The sequence below is a fragment of the Folsomia candida genome, unplaced genomic scaffold (genome assembly GCF_002217175.1).
Source record: "Folsomia candida strain VU population unplaced genomic scaffold, ASM221717v1 Fcan01_Sc006, whole genome shotgun sequence".
In the NCBI taxonomy this organism is placed as follows: Eukaryota; Metazoa; Arthropoda; class Collembola; order Entomobryomorpha; family Isotomidae; genus Folsomia; species Folsomia candida.
In genome coordinates this window covers 9,891,637-9,918,749 of record NW_019091198.1, presented here as the reverse complement: position 1 = coordinate 9,918,749, position 27,113 = coordinate 9,891,637, and the positions used below count along the sequence as shown (strand labels likewise).

The window sequence follows — 27,113 nt, the reverse complement described above, 5'->3', positions numbered from 1 at the left end:
GTGGTGCCTCACAAGCGGGACATTGAGTTGAACGGGGACAGTGGCGCTTACGCAGTTCAAATCCAAGTGACAAGTTCTATCCACTCATTTTCCTTCTCTCTCTCTTTGGCTCACAACAACTAAATAACTTCCTTCGTTCGTCCACTATTTGCACTACCGACGACAACGACGGCGACGATAAGCACTTTTGCGTCGCCAGGTTCCACCACGAGTGGGTGGAGTGGGGGGTGGAGAAACGGGAAGATTTTGGCTCAGGTAAGTTTACGAGGATGGATTTTTGTTTGGTTTGTGTGGAGATGCCTGTGTTTTAAAGTAAAAGCGTCATCAATTAACGACACGGCCAGATAAGTTTAAAGGTTGACAAGTGAAAGTGGGAGGTTTTGGAAGTTGTAGAATTAGAGATGGGCATTTTGTGGATGAGATTAGACTCAAGAATGAAAAATGATTTAACTTTTATATTTCAGAAGTAGGAGTTTACATTAATTGTTGGATTGGACAAGAATAACTTGGTTTGGAACACAAACAAAGATGTCGAATGCGGTAGGAGATCGGGATGGTTTGATGGGGGTATGAACTGATAAAATGATAATGGTTAACTTTTTAGTTTTTAAGGTGTATATATTAATTGAAGAAATGAATTTGTAACTCTTAGGCCATTATGAATTTGACTGCACCGCCCACATTTGGAAATTCGGATGGAAGGAGTAGAGGCGAGAAGGGTCAGAAGAAGGGGACGAGGGCACAACCAAAGGAAGTATATTGTGAAGCTTGTGGCGATATTGGGGACATTATGCTCACCTGTACCGAGTGCACGGTGATCTCTTACCATCCCGTGTGTGACGACCCTCCTCTGGATGAGTCGGAAGTGAAGGATTTGCGATGGCAGTGTAGAAGTTGTCGAAATAAACAGGTATGAAAAAAAAATTATAATCAGGTTTGATGTAAGCTTGTATAATTAAATGTCGTGTGATGTCTTCTGTAGTTTGCAAATGAAGGTTTACCTCTCCTGACAGCGGAGGTTGGGCTGGACAATGATGAATCTCAGGAAGAGGATATTTGTAATCCGGTCGGAATGTCGGAACCTGAATCAGGCAGTGAAGAAAAGAAGGATATTAAGGAAGGAGGCAATGGTGAGAAAGGTACATAAAACGAGAACCAAGGCTTTTGTTGTTATTGTTCATTCTGACCATTATAATTATAAAATAAAACTATTTAAAATTTTAGGAGACGCAGTTGCGAAACAGGAAGAGGCCACGGACATTGCTGTGCCAAAGAAATTAAGAACTCGGGGAAAGAAACGAAAGGCTACACAGGATACGAAGCGAAAAGCTGATAAACTAAGGAAATTGATGAAAACGGCAGTAAGAAAAGCTACGTGTGCCAACCCTTCGCTTTTTGAACTTCCCAAAAGTTACCAAGTTAATCCGTACAACTTTCCTGGTGAGTTCTAATAATTACTTAACTTTAGGATAGTTGGTTCAAATTGATCTCTGAAGGCTAATAATTAGAACAATTAACAAAATGCAGGTACGAGTAGGAGTGTAATTAGAAGAGCACCAGGAACTAAAGTGAAACCAGCAGTAATCGAACTGGAAAATTTCTGCACACCAAGACCTATTTCCTGTTGTTTCAAATGTGGAAAGTAAGACAGATTTAGTAATTATCTAAGTATTGGGATGTGCATATGTACTGAGTGCTTTAATGTCTTTTTTTGTGACCACAGGAGCTGTCGTGTTGGCCCAATAATACAATGTGACTATTGTCCAAAATGTTTTCATTTTGATTGTCTTACACCGCCGCTGACCACAGCACCAATAGGAATCTGGATGTGTCCCTTACACCCTGAACATTTTTTGGAAGAGAAAACATTAAAATCAGCTCGACTGTCTGAACGGGTGTCACTTTGGAATTTTACCACGTCTCAAGTTGATCGAGCCAGCGTTCAATTGAAATTCCTTACCGCAACTGAAAGAGTAAACCCTCCATTTGCTAGAAAGATACCGTGGCCTCCTTTAAAAAGGGTTAGCAAAATAATACCACAAAAACTGTCCAATAAATAAACTCATTCGTAATAACGGTGAAAATACATTTGATTTAGTTTTCTTTGAAACCTGGCGATGGTCACGTCGCTAGTCCTGTAAAAGATGATGGAACCATAATTTCTGTAAGTTAAGATGCTGTTGTTGTATAATAACATAAGAGGCTGTATTTATTAGTTCTTTATGATAACTGTTATTTATTTTCTAAATTATAGTTTATGGATAAGTCGAAATTAGAAGCCAACATGACCACCCCAACAAGGCAGAAACTTTACCAATGTTACACTGATTCAATGCAAGATTTCTTTGAGATGGATCTATGCGGAACTGGTTTTGCAGAACTGGAAGAAATATTGTCAAGAGTTGTATCTTTAAATGAAAAACCAGAAGACGTGGTGGATCCAGGTAATTTTCTCCAAAAATCTTTTAATGTGAAGGCTTGTCTATATCTAATGGGTCGATTCGAATAACTATTTGAACAGATCCTTCCAGTACAAAAGAAGTAGTGGCGGTGGCTGAAGAGGCTCCAAAGGCTGCAGAACCTATGCAGCAGGATGATAATAGTTTTAATGGATTTGACCTGTTACTACACGCCGCAAGCCAGGGAGGGCATTTGGAATCATCTCAAGCATCATCATACCAATTCAGTTCACAAAACACGGGTTCCTTAAGTAACGGATATTCAGAGAAAAGATCCACGTTGATTCATCGACCCCTTAAAGTGAGTCGTACATGCATATTTCTGTATTTTTTTTCTTATTTAATTAAGCCTAGCTTTAATAACGAATACATTTTTGTGCTCATTTAGGACACGAGGCCCGTGTTAATGGAAATTTTGTTCATTGATCAAAATCGAAAATTAACCGTACGCAATCCGCAAGTTTTCTTTGGCACGGAAAGTTACGATCGTGCAAACACCAGTATTGTCGATCCGTCACAATTGACCAACTGTCCTCGGATATCACCTTGGCACGCAATTCTATTTTTTGATATTTATCGTAAGCAGTGGGAAATGATTAACTACAGTAAACATGGAATTAGTGTAGATTGTAGTCGATATATTTTAAAACCAAAAGTAAGAAAACCTGCCAAAATTAATACTTTACAAGCGATGAAAGATGAGATTCTGAAGAAGCGTAAAATCCTAGTTGAAAAACAATACTCTCTCACCTCCAGAGTACCTCGCATTGAAGATGTACGTAACTCTTAATAATCCTATTTTTAGTTTTAATGCTTATAAGTTGTTTTAAATTCTAAAGCACAAAATTTTTTTGTAGACCTGTGATTGTTACAAGAGCGAAATTGGCCGGTGTCTTAATATCATTGACAACGAAGGAAGTGCCCCCGTTAACCTCAACTCACAAATTCAGATGGGCTGCCTCCGCATGATTGTGACCTACGTTTGTGGCAAATCAAACAGTACAGCTACTTCCGAGTCAGCGAATCTCACCACGTCGTCATTGTTTCCAAATCCTGAACAAATAGCGACTGAAGGTGTTATAAAGTCGTAAACTGCCAAGATAATCCTACATATAATACCTTAATATAGTAACATTTATTCTGATTTATAAGTAACACCACCTGTATCCAATACAAAAAACTCGTATTTTTAATCTATTTTCAGAGAATAAATTCATATTTTAAGTATGTTTAGCATAATAATAGCAGGTGGTATTTATTTATTATTTTGATTAAAAAGGGTTGTTTCTTTGTTGCACAATTCTTGAAGCAACAAAACGTCTCCCAATAATAACAATAATAATTAATGTATGGTAAAATCGGTCTGTTGGACAAAGGCAGTTTGGTTTATGCAGTAATTGATTTTACATAATTAATTAACAACAACTAACCTAATATCACTTCTCCATAGTTGTAGTATTGTAGGTAATAGGTATAAGTCTAAAAAAAGTACAAGCTTTTCCAATTTGTTCCCTGGGGAAAAGGGTAGGTCTTCTCTCTTTTCTCTCATCTCTAAATATTTTCTACAATAAGTCCTTGCATATTTATGTATATGCAAGCTTTTGCTCCTTACTTTCTGTAGCAATGAAAAATTGAGTCAAATTGAAAGTGGAAAGCGCATATTTAAGATTAAAGACAAATTGTTGTGTTTTTGATTAAAATGGTAATATTATATATAGTAGTTGTGGTTTGGTTTGGTAGGTAGGCAGGCAGATAGGTGCTCCTCCTCAGGTTTATTCGATTGCATATGAAGATGATGATCTGACAATTGATGACGAGGTGGGGTTTATTGAATTATCGTTTTTTTTGTTCGGTTTGAATTTGTTGTAAATTGTTTGTTTCTTGTGACTAGTAGGTTCATCTCATTGGGACAAGAGTTCCACGTACGCCTCCAATTCTTTGATTCGCTTATCTTTCAAGGAAACCATGACCTGTAATCTCTCCACTTCCAAACACTTGCGAATATATCCGGCCCGGAACTGTGAAACAGATGTACATAAATTTAGTCAGAGGCCATAACTATTATTCCATGTATTGATTGTATACGTACATCATCAAAAGTGACCAGATCCATGTTGTTCTGATTGTTGTTTTTCACCCTCTCGATGCTATCTCTTCGAACTGAGGTAGGTTGAGTGGAGGTAGTTAAATTGGTGGGGGATGAGCTGGAAGAGTGGGTCGTCGTGGTTTGAAGCTGGTTAACAATCGACGCAACTTTCTTTTGCTGAACGGCCTGGTTCATCTTGGTTTTCTCCCATTTTTCCTTCGAGTCCTTCTCCCTCGACTGAACAAATAAACACAAAAGACACGTTTTATATTAAAATGATCATGTTATGGTTTTAAGTGTCTGAAATTTCATTATGTTTTGGAAGGCGGCGTGGAAAAGATGGTACTCAAATGCTAAATGTGAAACACTACTGGTCAGCAAAGATGGACATAACAATCTACATATAGCTAATAATGAGTACTTGATTGGTTAGTAAGGTTAGATGTACTACCGCATCGTATTTGCCAGCGTCTTGCTGCAAAAGGTTAATAATCTGGAGGATTTTAGTGGAGGGTGATCTCCTGAGAGGGTGGTGGAGTGGGGGCGAACCCGGTGCTACGGTCGTCGCCAGACTTATGTCCGTGTTAACCCCAGAGTCATAGTCGTAGTCTTCTTCTCGGGAGGAATATCGGACTCCGTGACCATCGTCTTCGTCATCACTTTCCCGTTCAGAGTCTGAATCATCGTCATCCACACCATCGTTGTCCTGTTAATCGCATTTCATGCAAAGAACGCAAAACTGAATCATGCAAAAATTAGCAAACAATAAAAATAAAGTGAAGAAGAGGAAAATGGATAGGAAGTACGTAGCATATTTTGTAATATATGCGTTGAAATGAAGTATTTTGTAAAATTATTAAGAAGTTGATTAGTAATTTAAATTTAAAAAAAGTAAGCACGGTAAGTAATAAATAGAAGATGAAAATTTGTAAAAAGCAAAATTAAATCATGTTGTACCATTCCACAAGTAATTTTTTTGGTTCACGTTTTGTTGTAATTTGGTAAACTTTGACTTCTCATAAATTCGTGTACACTTTTACAAAGTCTAACATGAATATTTCGAAGTTGTAAACTTTTTCTGAATTTCTGCTCATAAAGTTCAGTGCTGTTGTGCAGATACCAATTAATTAATTAATTCTTACATCCAAACTCCTGTAATCCGGCGTTGTCTCCTGAGATAGGAATGCAAACTTCATTTCCGTATTACGATCTGGAGGTTTGGATGTCATCTCAATTTCTTGGAGTGGAATGGGTTTGTGAGTTTTTACCACAACGCCTAATCAAAATAATTAATCCGGGGACTTGTTTAATGCACAAAAGCTAATATATATGCAAATTTTTCCAATATCCAACCTGTCTTGAGGGATATTAGAACTGGCGGCCTGTTGACCCCACTGATCCATTCGGCTGCAGACAGCGATGGCGTTGGTGCCGCGGTGTCGGGGTAGAGATCATCTTGGAATTGATCGCTCTGATTTCCAGAGTAAGAATTAGTGTCATAATTTCATTCAGAAATTAAAGTTTACCCACCTTTCTTGGAACTATCATGGAAATTGGCTCACATAGACCTTTGATTGCATGAAGTTTATAAAATCTGCCAATTTCACAACGGTACACTTCGCAACCTCTCTTCGGCATCCAACCTAGGCCCCTCTGAGGAGAAATATGAGACAAAAATGTGATACAAGTTGCTTTCAAACTACATAAATGGTTAATAAATTGTGCATACTTGAGGACAGCCGGATAGATATTGATTTAAATAATAGGCCCATGGAGAGTGGTCCACAATTTCATAGTAACGAATATTTCCTGGAAAATTAGACCATAAAAAGGGTGAAATTAAAAAAATAATAACAACTTGAAAACGATTACTTTTGTCTGAGGTGTCATCAGGACAACTGACGATTTGACATCGACAAAATATACGGATGACATTTTTAAGTATTTAAGTATGCTCATGATGTGTGCTAATTCCCGTTGTCATTTTTCAGTCACAGTAATAAAATTAAATAGCGTTTGAACTTTGGCTGCTTTAGAAAGTTTATGTAAGTTGTTAAAACAGAATGTGATAAAACATGAAAAGACTTATTAAGCCGGTGGTAAACAATTCTGGTAAAAATGTTGAGCACGCCGCATAGGATGGCGAATTTGTGATTATCGACGAGTAAAAATTCTGGCATACATAATTATTAAATGGGATATATAATTTGTATCTAAATACCTATGTATATTGTGTAATTGATTATCTTTATTACTTTCCTAATGGTTATGGTCGCCTCAAAATTTACTACCTTGAATATCAGTTATGTATGTGAATGAAAACTGAACCATAAATTCACTCACCGTCCCCTTTCCCAGCCAGGTAGAGGAGTCTCGTGTCGTGATCATAGTATGGAAACACGACCCCGGAAGAGGAGTCTATCACTTCCACGGCGAGAGGCTTCTCCAAGTTTTTAGCGTCCCATATGGCAAATTGTCGATCGGAATATCTGGCGAATCCCGTCGTGACTAAGCGGCCAGTATCCCCAATGAAAACTACTTTGCTTGCCTTCGTTCCAGTGTGACACTGCCCCTCCTGTTCCAGAGTAGATCATTTTCCAGAGATTTAATTATGGGAACCAACCAGAAATTAATTATTTAGGACATTGTCTTATTTCTGTATTACCTGCAAGACTTTCCCCGTCCGAGGTTCGATCACTCGAAGCTTTTTGTCCTTGCAAGTCGTAGCCAAGAGTGAGCCGTCGCGATTGAAGGCGATCGAATAAATAATGTCAGGGTGGCAGTTGATTGAAATGATTGGTTCTGACTTAGTTACGTGCCACAATATCACCTGAAATTGAGAGGCAATTTGTGGTTAATTAAGTTATTTATGATCCAATTCATTTATTTATTCATCCAGCAGCAAACTTACCGTGTGGTCAAAGCTGACCGAGGCAAGTACATTTTCTGCCGTTGGATGCCACTCCAAAAATCCGACACGACGCCGATGACCTGTTAATTCAACGAGCCACTCGTTCAAGTTTGCAGTGAGGCCTCCGTCGGGAATGTACCAAATTTTGATTGTGGCATCGTCCGATGCTGATGCGACCATGTTGTCATTAAACGGGTTCCATTTCACGTCCAACACGGGGCCCGTGTGACCACAAACTTTGAACGTGTTGTGGTGATCAAGGCGTCCATACTTTGGAAGAAAAATATGTGTCATAAAAAAATCTCAAAATATGAAATATTTTGGACTTCTTTAACTAAATGTGTATACCTTCTCCAAAGGTAAAACCATAAACGACCCCCCACCCGCAACTTCGGTAACAATTGCTAGAAATTTGGGGTTCACTGCGCAGAAATTGCAGTCGTGAGCATTCCGTGTGATTTTTATGTTGTCGTAACTATGCTCCTTCCTGACTGGTTGGCCAAATACATGGCGAAATTTGGAGGTACGCACCCCTCGAAACCCCATCTGTGAAATGGCCATCAATTAAATTATTTATGCAAATCATAATAAAAATTAATAACAATTAGTTAAATAATATAAATTAACCGAATATAAAATTAAATCAAGTTGGCATAATCGTAATCGTAATAAATTCAATTCAATAGCAGCCTTGTGATACAGCAACTTAGGAAAAAAACAGCGTCTCTTAAACAGACAGTCTCAATTTCCCTGGAGGACGAGTTGTCTAGTATACAAAATCTTGCATGCATGCATTGCATTACAACAACCTGCAGTGCAGTAATTGTCGAATGATCATAAATAATGAATGAGATCACAACTGCAGTTAAAATCATGTCGTTGATAATTTTGTAGTTAAAATAATCAATTTTCTGTTCGGCGGAGTGTAAAAATAAAGATGACATGCGTTCTCTCAATTAGAATGCTTTCCTAACTTGGACCAAGCACGACATGAAGAAAAAAAGTGATAAAAGCTTCGTCGGCTACTTAATTATGTCCAGTTTTCGCAGGTTTCGTAGTTTTTATCCACTTTCTACCATGTTAACTACATATGTAAAACTAAGCGACAAACAAGCTTGACAAGAATTATTAATTTAGACTACTGACAATTTATTAGAGATTAAGATTAATTACATATAAAAGCAGGAAAAAAACACAAATACAATACCTGGCCTCTTATGTCATCCATGTCAACTTTGTTCTTCATAAAAGTCAACAATTCAAATTAAGGGATGCCAAACAAACAGTGTCCTCATGTTTGAGACATGCAGAAATTATCATCCATCATCCACACTGAACAATCCAAAAACAACGCAAACTATAAAAATATTCATTATAAATATATTCAACACAAAGAAGCGTTACTACACCACATCCAACAAAATACTTCGTTTTAAATAGTTCACATTCACACTTTTTACTTGTTAATAATCTATATTTTACACGCACAATTAGGTTATTTTTGTTATTTGGTGTTATTAGTGGCAATGAATAATAAATATGGAACACTCTAAAAAATATTATATCAAATAAACGCACAAGCAACAAATCTCTGATTAATTAAGAAACACGCCGGATGAAAATGGGAACGTAAAATGCGATCGAATTCTCTCCTCTTCCTTGTTAATCGTAATCGGACAGTGGAAGAATGCATACTGTTTTGCTTGCCGTGGTTGGTGTTTAATGTTTGCCTTTGCTTTTTTTGATATCAGATCACAATGAGGTCATATTTGAGATATTTCGAGGAGGAATATCGCTTGTTTAATGAAGCTGTTTTGCAGGGATTAAACTCAACAATTCCATACATACCGAGTATACATATGGAATTCTCAATTATCACTTTTATGTGGGAGAGATATTCTTATATATTATTGACCAAATCAAACTCTAAACATTCTCACACCTGCATGAGTTGTGTATATCTAAATATTTGTATTTGGAGATTTCTACGTGAAGTGATGAATGAATTTTGGACGAATCCATGCAAAATAACTAATCAAGGGAGTGGTCAATAAATTTGGGTGGGAGCCAATTTTACACTAATAATTAATAATTTCCCATATCAAAAGTAATTCGAATTTGCTTTCATATACAGCACTACAAACAGTGTGAAAGATACGTTGAGCCGGCTAATACATAAATAATTGAACAAAGTCGTTCATTTTTTGCCCAAAAATAATAATAACGCACATACATAAATGGATATTAAATGCGATGATGAATTACCGTAAACTAAAAGTATTAAATGCCTACTAAATAATAATAAGTATTTCTAAGAACAGGACTCGCATCCGTTATAAATAAACACAAACGCACACGAAATCTTCAACTTTAGAGAAATGAATACAAAAAAGAAAATGAAAAGATGAAATTGCCTTGAACATGTAGATTTAATTGAATATAAATAAAATGTACCTTAACGTGCTTACCCTTTTCAACTATGTGTGTGTGTGCTACACTGTATAAAAAATGTGTACGGCACGAATTGTAAGTATACACCATGTGCTCCTGTACTGCACAATTGAACAAATGAGATTGCTTGAAAAAGCCAAGCTTAGCTGACTTTGAAAGAGCAAGTGACCAAGTAACCTGGTCAAACAACGAACGAATCCCATTTAATAATGAACGAGAGAAGGAACCACTTCTATTTAGGAGGCGAAGTGGGCAAACAAATTAAGCGATATTATTAGCACTAAGGAGGGGAGCTTGCGAGGTTGATAATAACAGATCTCGATGCCCTTTGGATATGTGATAGGGTCTCATGAGTGTACTAAAACCCTGAAGTGGTTTGACTCCATGGCCACATTTGCGCCCGCCACACCCACTCAAAAATACCCAAAAAACGCTTTCACTCCAGTTTTCACTCACTCAAATCCACGCCAGAAATCCAATTTTACTCGGATTTTGAAATTTCTTTCACCATTACGCTCCCAGATAGTTGCTTTCTTCAATTCCATATCAAACTCAATTTTGCTGATGATTATTTCGCAGGCGTAATTTGAGTTGTTGATTACAACAACAATCCACATTCAGAATTTCAAATTTTAAAAATACTAAAAATTTCGAAAAAATTGGGTTTGATATTGGATTGAAGAAAGCAACTATCTGGGAGTGTAATGATGAAAGAAATTTCAAAATCCGAGTAAAATTGGATTTTTGACGTGGATTTGAGTGAGTGAAAACTGGAGTGGAAGCGTTTTTTGGGCATTTTTGAGTGGGTGTGGCGGGCGCAAATGTGGCCATGGAGTCAAACCACTTCAGGGTTTTAGTACACTCATAGGACCCTATCACATATCCAAAGGGCATCAAGATCTGTTATTATCAACCTCGCAAGCTCCCCTCCTAAGTGCGAGCTGTGAAGCATTCATTTGATGGATCGCAGATTTTCATGGGTTCATGATCAGGATGACGACGATCATCACAAACCACTGCACAAAACCACGGCTAGAAAGTTCGCATCATTTTTAATAAATATGAAAGAATATAATAATAATAATAATAATAATAAGTGATTATGTTGAGCTCGAAATATCCTATTTCTTCAGCCAACGCACACACACACTTGGCCATGTCATTTATTTATGTGAGTTGAAAAATACTTAAAAATTCTTGCCGGCTGCCAAAATTCTGATTCGCCGAATGAGCATAAAACAGGAAGAAGTAAGAAAAAAAGAGTCTTAAAAAAGTCGCACATAATAATAATTGATGTAACTCAAGCTGCGTCACTGAGCAATATTTACCCATTACTCGCCGATTTTTATGACCGATTGTTCTTGGCTGCACGGGTTCTATTCAAATATTGGATTTGTGGTTGAGGAAATTTACACGTACTTAATAAATAAAAAATATGCATCTGGGTTGCTAAAAATAACCAATTTACTTTGAACCAGTGTGGTTTAAAGTTTCTCCACAATGTGACAAATTATGGTGACAACTTTATGAATATGAGGTGACCGCTAAGAAAAGAAAATTGTTTATTGTAAGATTAATTAATTGAATCGGGAAACTGTGTACAGCACAAAAGAATACTTTTGACATGAGAGAAACTGACGAAAAATTAGAATCGTAAAAATTGGACAAGCGGAATATGTACCCTATTTGAATCTCAGTAAATAGTAAATAGTAGATAAATATAAATCCTACATAATTTGCAAACTAAGGACGAAGATGAATAAGCAATAACTTCAAATTTATCAAAATCCTTTTGATCTGTGGTTTATAAAAAGAGTGAATCCGAGGCCGAAATGCGAATTGTGAACTATGCAAAAAAGTATGCATGTGCTAACTTCATGCTAAAATGTGAATGGATAAATGCATGTAAATAATGTAATTGAAATGCTCTAAACAATACACTAAACTAAAAGGCGTCACATTTTCACAGAGTGATGATGAGTATAATACAACTACCTTTACGGAAGGTCTGGTGCATGATGTGCAGTCCACCATTTTTGATATTGTTCACTTTTTAAATTTAGATTCGACTTTTTTTCCGTAGTTATTTCTCCGGCAGAGTATGAAATTTGTTGTGAATTTTAGTCAAGAAGATCGCATTAGTGAATTATTGATTACTTTACTGCGCTACCTCTGACTCGTTCGGGTCGTCGTGATCCAATGATTCTTGAGAATCTTGAGAGTTAATAAAGACTGTCAACAAAGTCACTGATTCGAGAATGAGTATTTATTTATTAGGTATTATTCTTGAGCAGCCACATAAAATAGTTATTGTTTTTACACACTATGCTCAATGCACAAACGGAGAGGAGGACGTGATATACGACTGATTCAGAGACCCTGATTATTTTCAACCAAATAATAATGGAAGAAAGTAGTATTTACACGTCGATTATTGTTCTTTTTTTAACCACACCACAACAAGGACAGGAGTGACGATAGGCGTAATTATACGTCCATACATAAATATGTACGTTGTGGGAGTGACACTCGTCTTAATTAGTCTGGAAGCGCGGATTGCTTTGCATTTGCAGTATATTTTTTTTGTACACTCTAGTTTCTGGATGGCAGAAAGCTTAAGGCTGCATGTGAGGGAAGAAGTTGTTAATTTCCTCTCTCAGAATAATGAACTTGTTTTATTTCGTAGTGCAAAAAGCCGATAAGGTTGAGTTGTCGAAGCCCAGTAAGGATAAGTACATACTTAATTTAATAATAATAGTAATGTCAGTCTGGTGGAAGTGTAGAACATGAAATGACCACAAGATTACAAATTAATTGAGTTTAAGCTTAATGTTTAAAGTCCTTGAGGTTAAAAGTTAACTACTCGTCTGTAACTAAATAATGATGATGATGATGATGATGGGTGCAATTAACAAGGGCGATGAGGAATTCGGTGGTTATCATCACATCACATTCATCACACACACAGAGACACACAGGATGAGATGAGATGAGAGAATAGTGAATGGAATTTATGACAGTTTTATTTAAGACTGGCTGATGAACGTGTGCCCTCATCAACTCGTTCGTTGTGCTGAACTCTTATTGCATAAAGAGGCTTTTGGCGTATTCCTATTACATATTATTAGCATGACATACCTGCTGGACTGCTAACTAACATTGTAATTATTTACATTTACAGTGTCGACAACAAATGGTGCAATATGTGTGTGTACTTAAATATGTACAAATGGTGGTGGTCTGGTAACGTCAAGGCAATAATAGTAATGCAATCGGATTTCGACGATCTGTGCTTGTGTACATTTGCAACCCTCTCGGTCGAGCAGTCAGTGACTTATGATTGAACGGAGATCATGGAGAAATACCGTATGTGGTGTAATCAGGGCCAATAAAATAATTGTATGCACAGCGAATATGTAATGTGTATTTTATCTGGGCGATGTTATCAAGAAAAAGAGGTGCTGTGTTGATAAGTAGAGCTCATAAAGCTGTAAACCCCCCTCTCTAGACTAATATATCTGCATATACATATGTGTAAATAAATATGTACATATATGATTTGCAAATGAAACCTTTTTTCCTAATCAGAATCAATTGTTCCTCATTTGCGGTCTTCTTCACACGTAACACATCATTGATACCATTCCGCAATTCGAGTTATTTCAACAATTTCTCAATACTTTGTCACAATTATTATTTATCTGGCGTCAGTCACACCGTCGTGATTGAGATTTCTGAGTGACTTACTTTACTACTGCTCTCTTTCTCTCGTGTCTGACTTGTGTGTATACTTTTCGTATGTATCTCCTCACCCAACTTGACTTCGTTGCGTATTTTAACCAGAAATGTAAAAAGGATGACGATTTATTTATTTGGAAAACTTGGAAAAATGTAAAACTTTGTTCACTTTAAAAATATTGTGACTTGTTGTCAGCTCTTTAAATGCACGTATACTTGTTATGTCTCTAGAGTTTTTTATCAGCATGGACTCGTTTACACAAGATGTTGTTTGTTAAGACACTTATTATTGCTTCCAGCTGACCCAACAACAATGGGACTTGTAATACACTTGTGCTGTCAGCAGTCCATGCAGGAATGGATTAGCAGGAAAGATTTTTGTACGTGTTGAATGTAACTTTTCGATGATGATATGACAGACTGAGACTCTCAGTCTGAGAGTCGGTTGTTGAACACAATTAAATCTTATTACACACAGTCAGTCTTGTTGCATACGATGGGTTGGTTGGACTATAATGCAATGTTAAAACACTTGCATTTTTTAATACAGCATGGCTAATTTCTTCTTGTGCTTCATTGGTACTGATTTGTTCAACGATGAAGATGGCTCAATCAAATCCAGTCCGGTCCACTGGTCACTCCTTGTTTTCCATTTCACATCCCATTAAAAACGAGTTTGTGTAATACTACCAACACCCAATTATGCACGCCCTTTATCAAACAAGCACTCTTCCTCCGTATGCAGGAATCTTTAGGCAGTGGAGAAGACCACCAAACAACAAATGACGTTGTTTAAAGTGGTGTAAATCTTACAAGATGACGATAAGACGGCTGTAAGTATGGTAAAAAAGTATGTAAGTAATGCACTTTTGAAGGGTGAGTGAGGGGGAAATGTCATGCGTTCACTCACTCTCACTGTATTAAGAACACATGTATGCACACACTAATTACGTATTAAAAGACTAACAGAGATAGAGATACACTTGTGGAAACGTGGTTACTCCTCCGCTTGCTTGACAGCAGATGATCTAGACCAGAAGAAGAATGAGAAAATATACTGAATCTTCTTCCAGGCATGATGTGTAACCAAGTGGGAAAGTATTAAACAAGAGTCTTGCAGAGAAAAGAGAGAACAGATCGTGTTCGTTGCATAGGATTTTGTGTGAATCATCACAAAACACCACCACTTTTGTATGTATGCATGCAACCCGAATTTTTACATTTCCTCCAAGATCCCGATCTAACAGGCATGGATTGGATTGGATTTGGGTAGCAGTTGCTGTTCGAATGCGGTTTCCGCCTTTCTCTCGGAGTGAAAGAAGCAGTGAATTAGAACTGGAGTACGTACATGCATACACTCGGTTTGCTTATAATAAGACTGCATCACGACAGGAAAAGGGAGTCTAATCCAATGAAGCTGAGCGCAAAAGCAGCCAAGAATTCGTATTCATGACACATGAGCGAAATGTCGACGACTCGCTTCCCCCCAAAAAACAAGAACGATCCAATCCATGTCAATATTCTGTATGATATTCTTCCTCGTACCGTATGGGTAGTACGAAGGACGGACAAAAGTAATGAGTTTGCGGTTGTGATGGACAGAAAGCATTTTGCATGCAAATTGCAAACGGTATCATTGAATGGGAAAGTGACAGATGGGAGAGAAGCAAGACTATTATTAGTAGTTGGGAAATAGGTTTGGGTTAATCGGCTTGATTGAAACGCAAGCTAACTTGCTAAATGTCATGCAGACCCATGAATCAATATATTGTCTTCTTTCTAGGAAAAAGGTGGATGATTCTGTCTGTCAAATCATGGAAAGGAAGTAAGTAAGTAGGGTGAGAGAGTGGGTATCATCGCAGGGATTTGTGAAAGGCAAATTGAGACGGGAAAAATAAATTGAGATTGGATATACAATGGGAAATGGAAACATATTTTTCTATCGTTTATTATTTCGTCAATATATAAAATATTTCATTCAAATTTTGACGCAGCTCTCGTTCTACCTCGATTTCGTCTCAATAGCAATAAATAAATTAGATGAGCACCCTTATAAATACATTTAATATATATGTATAAAACTTGTCATATCCCGGTTACCACTTACTTATTATGCAAAATTATTATACTAGACTAAAGGTAGCAATATATTTAATACATAAGGTACAACATGATAATGGTTACAATAAATACTCAGATTTCATGAAGCTTTTTACGGGATTTGGCTGATAATGAGATTTGGAACACGTATGTTTGATTGCAATTCAAGAGAAAAACTGCATTGGTTAAACGTTAAAATAATAGCTAATGACATAATGAATCATGACAGGAAGGCAATAGTTCTTATATGTATGTAGGTAATTATATGATAACAACAGTACGGACCGATCAGACTTTGACAATAAGGGAAGGCTGCTTTCCTTTAGTTGGTGGTTGATACCCATACAAGAAGATGGATACGATGACGACCATTGTTCCAAGACAAAATTGTAGGGTCACGTGAAACTCGAAGAAGATAACTGACGCCACACAGGAGACGATGATGGCAAGAGAGGTGGCAAATCCTTTTAGAATATTGTCAGCATATTTGACAACCATTGCTACAACGAGGCCTCCTCCGGCTTGGAGGACCACAACGTAGATGATGAAAAGGTCGTAACTGGAATTTCGAAAGAAATAATTATTTGAGTGGAAGTGACAAAAAACATTGGAATATTTTCTGTACAAAGTTATTAGTAGTTACCCATAAAAGTAGCCCTTTTCACTTATCGCCGTCATATCGTTAAGGCCGCACGTGATAATTGCAAATGGAATTGAGCACAAAGACAACTGTACGTTTCTCATCCACACCGATATGTCCGAACCTTTTAAAATCTTTTCAAAGTAGATTCCAGCAAAGCCTGAGAGACAACAGGCCGCAATTGCTGCAACGAATCCAACGACACGATTTTGTTCCCCAGCCTCGGTCTTCAAACTGCTAGATTTTTCGTCCGTTTGGGCAAGTTGGACCATGATAACCCCAACGACCAGGAGGAGGAGGGCTGTCCATTGCGTAAGGATCAGTTTTCGCCGCAGAATTATAATACTAAATATTGCCGTTGTCAGTATCTTAAGTTGATAAGTGACCTACACAACAGAAATCAAAACCGTTAGTAATTAATTGCTCACCATAAATATCGCCACGACCAATGCTATTAATTGTAAAAATTAGCTTACCTGATAGGTCGCCGCGTCTAAATGTGAGGCAGCAACATACAGTAAATTATTCTGGACAACATAGACCATTGAAGGGATGCAGACTTTGAGCGTGTCCATTGGCTGATTGATAATTATTGACCTCAAAGTATGAATCCATTTAGGAACTGACGAGTTACTCTCCCAGTAAACAGCGTAGAGACAGATGAACAATTTTACGATTTCCGAGTTAAGTACAGCTATCCATAATATATTTGAATTATTATTAGTTTAATATACCTTTATTATTTACTACGCAATTTCTGGTATTTTACCTGTCGACGACATGAACATATGTCCCTGTCGAGTCCTGGCGTAGCGCATCGAGAGTGCAAGAGCTGCATTTTGCACGATAAGTGTGACTAGACTTAGGTACTTTAGACGATGGTTACCTAGGACAAAATTAAGATAACGCACTTAGCACCCAACATATCTCAATAATTTTGAAATATTATCAACCTTACTTTTACTGCCATGATCTTGCATGTTGGATTCGGACTTATCCAAAAGGGGATATTGATGCTCAGTTTTGTCCATCCATGAAGCTTATTTAGAATCTATGTGATCCGCCCTGCAACAAATTAGGCTTATCAGTTAGGTCAGTTATCTATCAAAATAATAATTTCTTATCAATCTGTCTCACCTTCTTTCTTTAAATTCCACCCGGCACAGACGTTCGTGTCGTGTCGTGTCGTGTCTCTTGCCTGCTGCAAAATGCTAATGACGAGTGTACAATTAATTTACCATTAAAATAAGCAATTAATGCAGCAGCAGTTTAGCCAACTTGTAACTTGGTTAAATTAACCAAGTGAGTGACGGTAATAATAATAATTTACCTCCAAATCAGCAGCAACTACAACCAAATAGTAAACACGAGAGCACGATTTTCCTAAAGGATTGACACATCACCATCCAACCAACACTCGAATAATCCAATCCACCACTAATCCTAAGCCAGCCAGTCGGACTTGTATCACTTTTCTGGTTTTGCCTAATAATACTGCTTCCCGAAATTCTTGTATTCTTAAATAATATCACCATATGTATGTATCATTCATAATGCATGCACATTGACACTGAGGACAAAAATGGAAGATATGACCCATGCATGACGATGGATGAACTGATAACTGGCATGGCGTCAAGAAGAGAAAGTCGTGCGTATGCAGATATCTACGCATGCACAACCCGGTATTTTAATCAGCATCCTGCATTCTTTAACACACTTGTACATTTACTTTTGAATTGGATGCTAAATGAATATGCAAATAACGTATTATATGGAAAATCAGAGAACATGATAATTTTTTTTATTCCGTTGGAAAGCTTTTATTCCATGAAAAAGCTAGTAAATTCTGACATTTGTATTTTGTATGCGTGAATCGTATTTACTTGGTTTGATAAATATAATATAATAATGACAATAATTTTAATAATAATATCTAGAGCAAAAAAACGTAAAGTGATACGATACGTAAATATGTACGGGTGGGAGAGATACAGACGACGGTGGGGTTTGGTGGGTGGGTGGGTGGATATATAAGTTATGTGGTAACTAGAGAAGAAGACTTTCATGTATTTATTTCCTAATTATTCCACAATTATAATAATTTTAGGTTCGTCCGCAATTAGTGAGACGAACTGACTCAACGTTTACTTTTTCTTTTTACCTGTACCTGACTAGGAGTGGTAAATGTTATCATACATATAATAATAGGCTCTCAAGTTTCGTCCAGTGAGGGAAAGTAATTAGAAGTTGTAGATAAGGTGTCTATTTATAAGTAAGCAAGGCTTGCTAGGCATAGCAAAATGATAAGTTCGTCTGGAATTGGTAGAATCATAAGGAAATAACAAAAGTGTAAAATAAGTTCATGTCAAGATAAAATTTGGTTTTTAAATAATTTTCTGATTACAAATTAACTAATTTTTAATTAATAATATGTGTAGTTTGGTAGCTAGGTTGGGTTGTGACAAAGCTTTAAATTGGCAAAAACAGTATTATTTTGTTATATTATGTCAACTAGAGATTGTGAAACTGCCGTATACATACTTGTCGATTTTATCACGCTGTGAGGCATGTAAAATTCCATTCTCAGTCTCATTTTACTATATATCTTGTACATACATTGTATATAATTGAGACCCCAGATGCATGCAACTGATTGACTGTTAAGCCATATAAATGAGAGAAAGTCAACACATACGTAAGAATGAAATGAGTATTTTAACAATTCGTTAATGACGAATCTACTTAGCTGAGCTACTAATGGAAAATATTGACGGTGAAAAATAAAATAAATAAAAATTAAACGAAAGAGCAACTGCATAAGTAGCTGGATATGTAAGAGTATGCAATTTTGTCTCCAAGCAAATTAAACAATTATTGGCACATTATGTTTTCAAGCACTAGTTTTTTCATCAGATCATCTTCTATAGGCCGGAAAAAGGAATACAGTTTCGAGAAGTGTAAAATCTACGTCCAGTTAAGTGACTATATTGCATCATGATTTTTGAGCCGTGCGTTTTGCTTGCTTTTTCTTTGAGTAAATAAGTTAATAATAATTTGCAGACAGTATTTAGCAAGTAGTGGTGTGGTAGTGTATACTAGAAATTAATTAGTATTTTCTGGTAACTGTCAAGTGAAAATATTATCTTTTTCTTTGTGTTTGGTGACCTTGTTGCGGGTAAGTTTGTAGCCTCTGACTCAATATTTAATACTAATTGTTTTTAACTGGTACAAGGGTCTCATTTCTCACATATCTCTCATACTTAAGTAGATGATCTAGGTAGTTAGTTGGTTGGTTGGTTGGTAGACATGTTAGCTCCATATCGTACATGTCCTCCAACCTGTAAATCTGTAAATGATTATTGCTCAATTATCTTAGTAAGCATTAATGGTATTTAATGGTGACTACTGCTCCTGCTCCTACTACAAGGGAGTTTCCCTCTTCCAAGGGAGGATAGAGTTGCCTTCGCTCTTCCCCGACTTCTTTTTCACTAGGAGATTAGGTACGGCCATGGACGCTGCGCTGACGAGGACATCGTTCTTTCTGTGGAAAGGATTTTCAAAGGCACAGATTATTTTGGGGGTTAGCACCGATGATGGAAAGGTTTGCAGGGAATTAAATTACACACATCTGTATGTGAAGAATAAAGATGAACTAAAATTTAACAGGTAAAACTTTGACCACTTACGCGCTGACGAGGGGCGAGTCGTTATTGTGCTGGTTTCGACGCCCTGACGCTGCCTCGAGAACGCCAGCCTTTAGGGCAGTTAGGCCACTGCGAATTGCACTCGTCGCATTGATTAGTCCACTATTGGTGCTGCTTACCATCCCGTTTTTCCTAGAGTTTCTGTTATTTCCACCATTTTCTGTACTTCCCAAAATTATCTTCATATGTGAGTCCTGAGTTCAGAAATTGGATCAGTATTACTATTCGATTCATTATTTACATAAAACCATATTAAGATTTCAAATGCTTACTCTATTAAAAGCAAATGACTGGAGGCCACTACAACCATTGCCAACAGTTATGGGGGATTCTGTTGCTGCGGTAGTGGTGTTTGTGGCGGTGGCGTTTCCTGCACGAGGTAACTCTGCTGGTGGTTTTGACTTGAATTCATTAGAATGGTAACTGGTAACGTTAGAGAAAGCATTAAGTGGACTAATTCTGTCGTCATTGACGCTATCACTAGACGGAGACTGAGGAGGGGAAGCGTAAATTGGACTGTGAGGTTCCTGTAGTGGAGAAAGCAGGCGACTTCCTGGACGACCCTTGTGTCTCGACATTTGTTGAACTTGCTGTGTAAAAGAAAGTCCATATTGTTTAGATGATGTTGAATCGGAAGATGATTTGGCTTGTTTTGAAGAACTGAAGCTTTCTGGTTCGGGCAAGAATGGTTTTGATCCTGGCGTGAGAGCAGTGTTTCCCGTGCTTGAGGGGGCTGACTTTCTCTTTTCAGCTTCATAACTTGTACTTTGCGGCTCGTAGCTTCCTGAAGTGGTGTGGGACGAGCGATAAAACCCTGCAGAGCTGAATGATGCTTTGTTCAAGTCGGACGTTTCGTCAGATATTGGCGTCTCCCATTCAGAGGCATTTAGTCCTTTGGCCATTACTATAAGCAAAATATTAATATTAATGTTTAAAGATTTCATTTCGATCACATAAGCTTAAAAAAGTAACAATTAAGAGTATATTCATTACATGTTTTACTTCTGGCCAGCGCAACTTCCTCCAATAATTTCGATATGGAAGAGTGACCACTTTTCAGCGCCACGCGAACCGGTGTTCGTCCGCATCTATCAGAATGCATTGGATTTGCACCTAAACAAAAAAAAACATAGTTATAAGCCTTTAATCTTTCCTGTGTTCAACTAATCTTTTCTGACCCCATTCCAGAAGAGTACGGACACATTCGAGATGGCCTTCTTGTGCAGCAATGCACAGCGCAGTAGCACCCTATAATTGAATTTGAATATTGTGTCATCTTAGTAATGGTGATGGCAATATGATGTTTAAGAAAACTTTCACTTGTTTAAAAATTACCTGATTGCACGTATGGTCAATTTTGGAACCCCTTTCACACAAAAGTCGCACGATCTCACCATGACCTTGCCAACTAGCGCTTTGTAACGGTGTCCTTCTATCATTGTCCACAGCGTTGACTTCTGCACCCGCAGACACTAGCAATTCCACCATTTCTAAATGTCCTTGCCACGCACTAAAGAGAAAGTTTGTCACCATTTGAGTGAGATTTCCTGTACATAATTTTCAAAAGAAATAAGAGCGAGAAATACCTGACATGAAGAGGGGTTCTGCCTTCCAGATCTCTATCTTCCACGTCAGCTCCGCAGCGAATCACAAATTGAGCCATTGATGTGCGACTTTCTAACGCCAAGAGGTAAAGTGTACTTCTGCCATCAGCATCTCTATAGTTAACATCCGCTCCTCGATGAACCAATAACTGAAATTGTTTAATAACGTAATTTATCGGAAAGAGTTCAAAATAGACGTCCAGTTGGTAAGTTACTAATATATGCACCTGAACAACGTCTCTATATCCTTCAATTGCTGCAGCCCTGAGTGCAGTTCTCCCATCGTGAGATCTTTGGTTAATATCTGCCCCAAGGTTTAGCAGGGTCTCCACCACAGAAATGTGTCCCTCTTGGGAAGCGAGCAAAAGGGCATGCTTCCCGTCGTTGTCCACCTCGTTCAACTTTGCACCTGATTCCGACAATACTTCTGTCACTTCCTGGTGACCTTCAAATGAGCTGCAGACCAAGTTACAGTTAATTTGAAACTAAGATGATTTAATTATAATGATTCAATAATCGACTCTTTGATTGTATGCATGTACCTGTAATGAAGCGGTGTCCAACCAGCATTGTCTATTAACAAGTAAACAAGTATGAAGTTCATCTTGACATATATGGATCTGATTAAAATGCCAAAAACTTTCACTTACCCCGATGTCCTTCATCTAAACCTCTTGCAAGAAGAAGTCGAACAACGCTGACGTTACCCTGTTAGTTTTCATTCAGTGTTACGAAAAGTATTTTCAAATTGTAACATATTTATGTGGCGCTTTGATACATACCTGAGCTGCAGCAACTGAGAGTACAGTTCGCCCTTCGCCGTCAATGTGATCAACATACGCTCCCCAGAACAAGAGCAGTTCGCAAACTCCGGCATGTCCCATAGACGCGGAAGCCCAGAGAGGAGTTCGACCAGCTTTGTCGACGGCATCAACATCTGCTTCGAATTCCAAGAGTAGTTCACATACTTCTCTGTGTTCATTAATATGTAAATTTTATTTACTTGGTCACTTAATTACACATATTTTTTTACTAATAAAATGTATGTACTAACTTGTGACCCTCAAAAGCAGCAACTAAAAGAGGCGTGGTTCCATCACGATCTTGATGGTCAACTTCCGAATTCCTTTCCAGCAACAGGTTCACCACTTTCAAATGTCCTTGACTGGCTGCAACACATAATGCAGCCACGGAGAGGGCAGTTCTGTGGGATCAAATTGCATATATTATAGTTAACATAATTATGTCAAGGTTGTATGAAAACACATCGATTTACCTCCCATCTGAATCTGCATGATTTACATCCGCTCCAGCATACAAGAGCTTATCCACGATATCTGCGTGGCCCATATAAGCCGCCGCAATAAGAGGGGTTCGGCCTTCATTGTCTGGAAGGGAGGGAGACGCTCCTGCTCGAAGGAGAGAGTTAACGACCTCTTCGTGTCCACCCCATGCCGCAGCTCTCAACGCAGTTCGACCATCACCATCAGTCAAGTCAACCTTAAAGAATAATTTGAATTTAGTTTAAAATATTACAAAATCTCAAACCAAAGTATTGCACAAAAATTCGAAGTGTAAGTATTACAGCAGCTTTGCTTTGGAGAAGGATATCCACAACGCCTACATGCCCAGCCCACGCAGATGAGCGAAGTGGTGTCCATCCTGCGAATGACATAGTTAAATTAGGGCCTTGTGGGTGTAAATTTCTCTTACTTTCTCGTAAATTTCTCTATTATGATTATGAATAATATCATTAATGAACTTATTACCATCATGATCAGCATGGTTTACATCTGCCTTGGCTTCAATGAGAGCTTTCACAATAGTTTCATGACCCTGTTTAGTTACATAAATACATGCATAAATGTTTAGTTGATGATTGGGTCTTGTCAGTTAATTATGACCCCTAAACAACATGTATAGATTTTTTACCTGACGAGCTGCTAGATTCAGAGGGGTCCTTCCGTGACGGTCAGTCGCTTCTAGCGAAGCTCCATGAGTAATCAGCAATTCGACAATTTGTAAATTTCCATCATTGGCTGCATTATGAAGTGGGGTTCGTTGATTGTAATCAGTATGATTTATGTCACCAATCATTTCTATACTGATGCCATCCTTCTCCCCAAGATCTTCCGCGTCCTCGTCGGGAATCAATAGTGAAGGTTCCTCCAAGTTTTCACAGGGTGCTTCCCCACCACCCTGTTCATAGTTAATGTTATCCACACCCCCAACCACGTCGGTAAAGGCGGCAGCGGTGGTAGTGGTATTTGTCACAACGTTTGTCTCTGCAGCTTGATCACTACTAGTACCACCTACAGCAAAAACCTCCCTCTTTACGCCACACTTTGCCAGCAGTTTGTGCACCTTTACGTCGTACGAGTGCAGGTTGAAGTCTTGGGAGAAAACTGTGACTCCGAGGGAAAGTAGGAACACAGGGATTAGATTCGGATCACTGAAAAACTTTGTGGAATTTGCTAAATGGTGAGCCAGGTCGGCGACTTGGTCCGGTTTGAGTTCAGAGGCACGAGCCGCAAGGTGCAACGCTTTCATCAAATGACCTTCTGCCGCCTGACATAAATAATACTTTTGAGTGCAGTATTTGACATCCAGGAACCATTCCGAGAAGCTGTGATGAAAAAGGGTGTGGTAACCTTCCGGTGAGATAATTAGCACGCGACGAAGGACGTGAATTCGTTTTAGAAAGTCTTCCTTGCTTATGGAAATATAGCGTGTTTGGAGGCAAGCGTATATCTCACTCTCTTGCATTGGTGTTCTTGACGCGAGTAAAATACAAAGAATAGGCTGAACTTTGCTAAATTGTTTCTTGGTAAACAATCTTTGACAGAGCCACAAATAAAGGCCGAACAGCGTGCCCGGTATTTCCCTGATTTCTCGCAAAACAATAAAATTCTCTGAGATCCCGTCCAACACTTTCTCTGACAAAAGGAAACAAAGGAGTTGTCAAACATTATCTCTATTTTATTAACATTGGGAACCAGTTCATGCGTAAACCATGCCAAAATTGAGAAGGAGAGAATAAATGCAAGTCCTAACCTAAGTAAAGAAAGCAACCGTTGCTCTTAATATGGAGTTGATTCAGCATTTCCGCCGTTTCACGGCGAATGTGTTGTCGCAAAGAGTAGTCTTGGTCCAGTCTGGAGAGGATGTACTGCTGCACGTCTCTCACGACCTGAGAAACAAACGACAAGGAGATAAATATATAGTTGATCATTAATATGTGCAATTACGCAATAAAAATGGGAATGTCCAAGTACCTGAGACTTTCTTAAATCATCCAAACTAATTTTACGAAACCCGGAAAACAACTTAGAAATGGACTTGCTGTGTTTCCTTGCTGTACAGATGAGGACCAGCCACGGAGGGAGGAGGTGACAATGCGTCCCCAACAATTCCCCAATCGTGCTACTAATTGCTGACGGACAAGTTTTGGACGATGTCGCGGTTGACGAGGTGGGAGTTCCCGTGATACAAGACTCGTCAATGGAGTCGATGAGGAGGAAGCAGGGATGTTTGGGGGCATCTATCTCCAACAGAGGAAAGGCGACGAGACGCTTAAACGCCACGTCGGGATCCTCTCCCATCGTTTTCAGGGACACATCCTCATCCTGCACCTTCTCCGCGTAGCCGACCAACAACTCGCTATCCACCAATTGTTGGACTAGATGGGCCAGGAACTGAGCAACCGAGAGAGTGTTGAGGTCATGGGATTGGCAAAAGTGGTAGGCGAGGAGACGTTTCCGAAGGGCCAATTGCTTCCCGTGGGACAAGGTAGGGGACACGATTTCCGAGCAGATGGCCGTCTTTCCTCCTATAAAATATAATACAATTTCATTAAAAATTCTCAAACTTTAAATATCTACAAACAAATAAAAAATAGTCACCTCCTGGTCCGGACATGATGAGTACGCCAAGACCGCTCCGTCCAGCATTGTCGTCATCGCCACGACGTCGTTGCACACTTTCTAGGCAGTGGAGGATCTTGGAGAAGACCCACTCACGACAGAAGAATCGTTTCCCCTCGATCAATGTGTGTGCCATGATACGTGACGATTTAAAACGAAAAGAAAAAGGTCTTTTTCACGGGATTTTTAAGTAGTTGGCACTTTACACATAAAATTTCCTTATCGATTTTCTCGCCGTTTTTCACTTTTTCTTCTCGCCATCTTCAACTTTTCCGGATTGTAGGCATTACGTGTCATTTTGAAAGTGAAATTTTCCAGAATATTTGATTTGCAGATGAGTATAACTATGAGATTTTAATATCCTGCCCAACCTTCTCAAGATTTACATATGCATAGACAGATCACATGAGGCTTTTTATACAGAATTACGTAATTTGGATTCACATTTCAACAAAGTGGGTAGAACTTGTACCCCGATGATGTCAGACTTGCAGTATTAACGATCACTTTATAAAATAATTATCTTGACTTTTACGATTCACACATAACAAACACATCAAGCAAGAAAAGAAGATCAGTTCTATCTCTCTCTCTCTCTTTGGTAGTAATAATAAGTAGATCAGTCTTTTTATTGTCCGTATAATAACAATTCTTCCTTATTTGCACATTATCATGATCTCATTGCTTAAAACGTCTGACTTGGTTTAGAAATTTTCACTCAGCAGCAGCAGCAATCCACTCTCGTCTCTCTCGTCTGAGTCAAACTTTAGGAATTAATTACAGATTCATGTAATGACTTTGTCCCCGTCTGGTCTTGTGTATGGTAACCAACATTTGAACGTGACGATACTTACTACAACTTAACTTGCCAAGAAGACGGAAAGGTTAATCATCATCATAATTATTATTTGCCTAAATCTTAATGAGTAATGATGAGATGATTGCTCTCTGACTGTCATTACTTACTTTTTAACACGGTATATCTATAATTTAATGAGAGTTTTGTTGAGCTACCCGTACGTACGTACTTTTTCCTCTCCTGCAACAATTTGACTCTGTATATTTATTTGATTTTCTTTCACGTTTGGTTTTACCACGGCTCGAGCTGCTTTTATTTAAAAGAAAGAAAGATATACACACACACTACTCAGGATCGTATTCGTGTTGAGTGAGAGTGATTTGTCTGTCTTCCTGTCTACAATATACAACCTTTATCTTTTGAGGGAATTCGGTCCATTCACTCGCATACACACATTTTCAGTCCAGTCCAGTAGTTCATTCCAATCGTGTATGTATAGTTACGTAAAAGTATGAGATGAGATGAGAGAGAGCTTGCTAGCTTGCCATTACTTTAGTGCTTTACTTTACTTTACTTCCTTTCAGCCAGCCAAGTCAAGTGTGTGTGTATACATCCATCTCCAATCCATGACATTATATACAAAAGCAAAAGAAGAGGAGGAATAGCTCTCTACCACGTCTTCTTCCTCCTTCTGT

The 27,113-nt window shown here is 38.2% G+C and overlaps 4 protein-coding genes across 11 annotated transcripts; 1 reads left to right on the top strand and 3 right to left on the bottom strand.

The window, feature by feature from the left end:
- The first annotated feature begins 68 nt into the window (after nt 1–68).
- LOC110851549 lies at nt 69–3,695 on the top strand. The gene is made up of 12 exons (XM_022099375.2): nt 69–255; nt 465–567; nt 653–910; nt 983–1,139; nt 1,225–1,440; nt 1,528–1,642; nt 1,724–2,021; nt 2,099–2,164; nt 2,255–2,444; nt 2,522–2,760; nt 2,848–3,234; nt 3,317–3,695. The coding sequence occupies exons 2-12, from the start codon at nt 529–531 to the stop codon at nt 3,548–3,550; spliced, it is 2,199 nt and encodes a 732-aa protein (XP_021955067.1). The 5' UTR covers nt 69–255; nt 465–528; the 3' UTR covers nt 3,551–3,695.
- LOC110851550 (coronin-2B) lies at nt 3,685–14,857 on the bottom strand. 7 transcript variants are annotated; one of them, XM_022099376.2, is made up of 13 exons: nt 13,655–14,857; nt 8,664–8,788; nt 7,805–8,002; nt 7,457–7,726; nt 7,211–7,375; nt 6,889–7,120; nt 6,275–6,354; nt 6,076–6,198; nt 5,899–6,016; nt 5,688–5,821; nt 4,997–5,251; nt 4,549–4,782; nt 3,685–4,477 (listed from the first exon to the last, which is right to left on the bottom strand). In XM_022099376.2, the coding sequence occupies exons 2-13, from the start codon at nt 8,700–8,702 to the stop codon at nt 4,361–4,363; spliced, it is 1,965 nt and encodes a 654-aa protein (XP_021955068.1). In that variant the 5' UTR covers nt 8,703–8,788; nt 13,655–14,857; the 3' UTR covers nt 3,685–4,360. The 7 variants fall into 7 exon arrangements, with proteins under 7 accessions (XP_021955068.1, XP_021955069.1, XP_021955070.1 ...); XM_022099377.2 differs by lacking the exon at nt 13,655–14,857 and adding an exon at nt 11,903–13,631; XM_022099378.2 differs by lacking the exon at nt 8,664–8,788 and having other exon boundaries at nt 13,655–14,856.
- Nucleotides 14,858–15,557: 700 nt separating this feature from the next.
- Nucleotides 15,558–17,917, bottom strand: LOC110851552 (UDP-N-acetylglucosamine transporter). Of its 2 annotated transcripts, XM_022099382.2 has the most exons (7): nt 17,716–17,917; nt 17,523–17,596; nt 17,344–17,450; nt 17,155–17,271; nt 16,862–17,079; nt 16,389–16,771; nt 15,558–16,304 (listed from the first exon to the last, which is right to left on the bottom strand). In XM_022099382.2, the coding sequence occupies exons 3-7, from the start codon at nt 17,414–17,416 to the stop codon at nt 16,034–16,036; spliced, it is 1,062 nt and encodes a 353-aa protein (XP_021955074.1). In that variant the 5' UTR covers nt 17,417–17,450; nt 17,523–17,596; nt 17,716–17,917; the 3' UTR covers nt 15,558–16,033. The 2 variants fall into 2 exon arrangements, with proteins under 2 accessions (XP_021955074.1, XP_021955072.1); XM_022099380.2 differs by lacking the exon at nt 17,716–17,917 and having other exon boundaries at nt 17,523–17,699.
- A 250-nt stretch (nt 17,918–18,167) lies between these two features.
- LOC110851477 (ankyrin repeat domain-containing protein 50) lies at nt 18,168–27,012 on the bottom strand. Its single transcript, XM_022099259.2, has 19 exons — nt 25,599–27,012; nt 24,972–25,525; nt 24,751–24,886; nt 23,629–24,632; nt 23,466–23,532; nt 23,282–23,358; nt 22,973–23,196; nt 22,751–22,900; nt 22,479–22,668; nt 22,347–22,404; nt 22,239–22,269; nt 21,924–22,152; nt 21,679–21,845; nt 21,428–21,602; nt 21,271–21,340; nt 21,086–21,205; nt 20,365–20,996; nt 20,075–20,286; nt 18,168–19,929 (listed from the first exon to the last, which is right to left on the bottom strand). The coding sequence occupies exons 1-19, from the start codon at nt 25,753–25,755 to the stop codon at nt 19,809–19,811; spliced, it is 4,374 nt and encodes a 1,457-aa protein (XP_021954951.1). The 5' UTR covers nt 25,756–27,012; the 3' UTR covers nt 18,168–19,808.
- Between the last annotated feature and the right edge of the window lie 101 nt (nt 27,013–27,113).

Excerpts from the sequence above, each read along its gene's own strand:
- LOC110851549 (XM_022099375.2), top strand. The coding sequence starts at position 529 with ATGTCGAATGCGGTAGGAGATCGGGATGGTTTGATGGGG. Across the intron at positions 2,022-2,098 it reads CGTGGCCTCCTTTAAAAAGG|TTTTCTTTGAAACCTGGCGA; the intron begins GTTAGCAAAATA and ends CATTTGATTTAG. Across the intron at positions 2,761-2,847 it reads TGATTCATCGACCCCTTAAA|GACACGAGGCCCGTGTTAAT; the intron begins GTGAGTCGTACA and ends GTGCTCATTTAG.
- LOC110851550 (XM_022099376.2), bottom strand. The coding sequence starts at position 8,702 with ATGAAGAACAAAGTTGACATGGATGACATAAGAGGCCAG. Across the intron at positions 7,121-7,210 it reads GGACGGGGAAAGTCTTGCAG|GAGGGGCAGTGTCACACTGG; the intron begins GTAATACAGAAA and ends ACTCTGGAACAG. Across the intron at positions 6,199-6,274 it reads ATCTATCCGGCTGTCCTCAA|AGGGGCCTAGGTTGGATGCC; the intron begins GTATGCACAATT and ends ATTTCTCCTCAG.
- LOC110851552 (XM_022099382.2), bottom strand. The coding sequence starts at position 17,416 with ATGGACAAAACTGAGCATCAATATCCCCTTTTGGATAAGTCCGAATCC. Across the intron at positions 17,272-17,343 it reads GCAAGATCATGGCAGTAAAA|GTAACCATCGTCTAAAGTAC; the intron begins GTAAGGTTGATA and ends ATTTTGTCCTAG. Across the intron at positions 16,772-16,861 it reads TAGACGCGGCGACCTATCAG|GTCACTTATCAACTTAAGAT; the intron begins GTAAGCTAATTT and ends TCTGTTGTGTAG.
- LOC110851477 (XM_022099259.2), bottom strand. The coding sequence starts at position 25,755 with ATGGCACACACATTGATCGAGGGGAAACGATTCTTCTGTCGTGAGTGG. Across the intron at positions 24,887-24,971 it reads ATGATTTAAGAAAGTCTCAG|GTCGTGAGAGACGTGCAGCA; the intron begins GTACTTGGACAT and ends TTTGTTTCTCAG. Across the intron at positions 23,359-23,465 it reads AAACCATGCTGATCATGATG|GATGGACACCACTTCGCTCA; the intron begins GTAATAAGTTCA and ends TGTCATTCGCAG.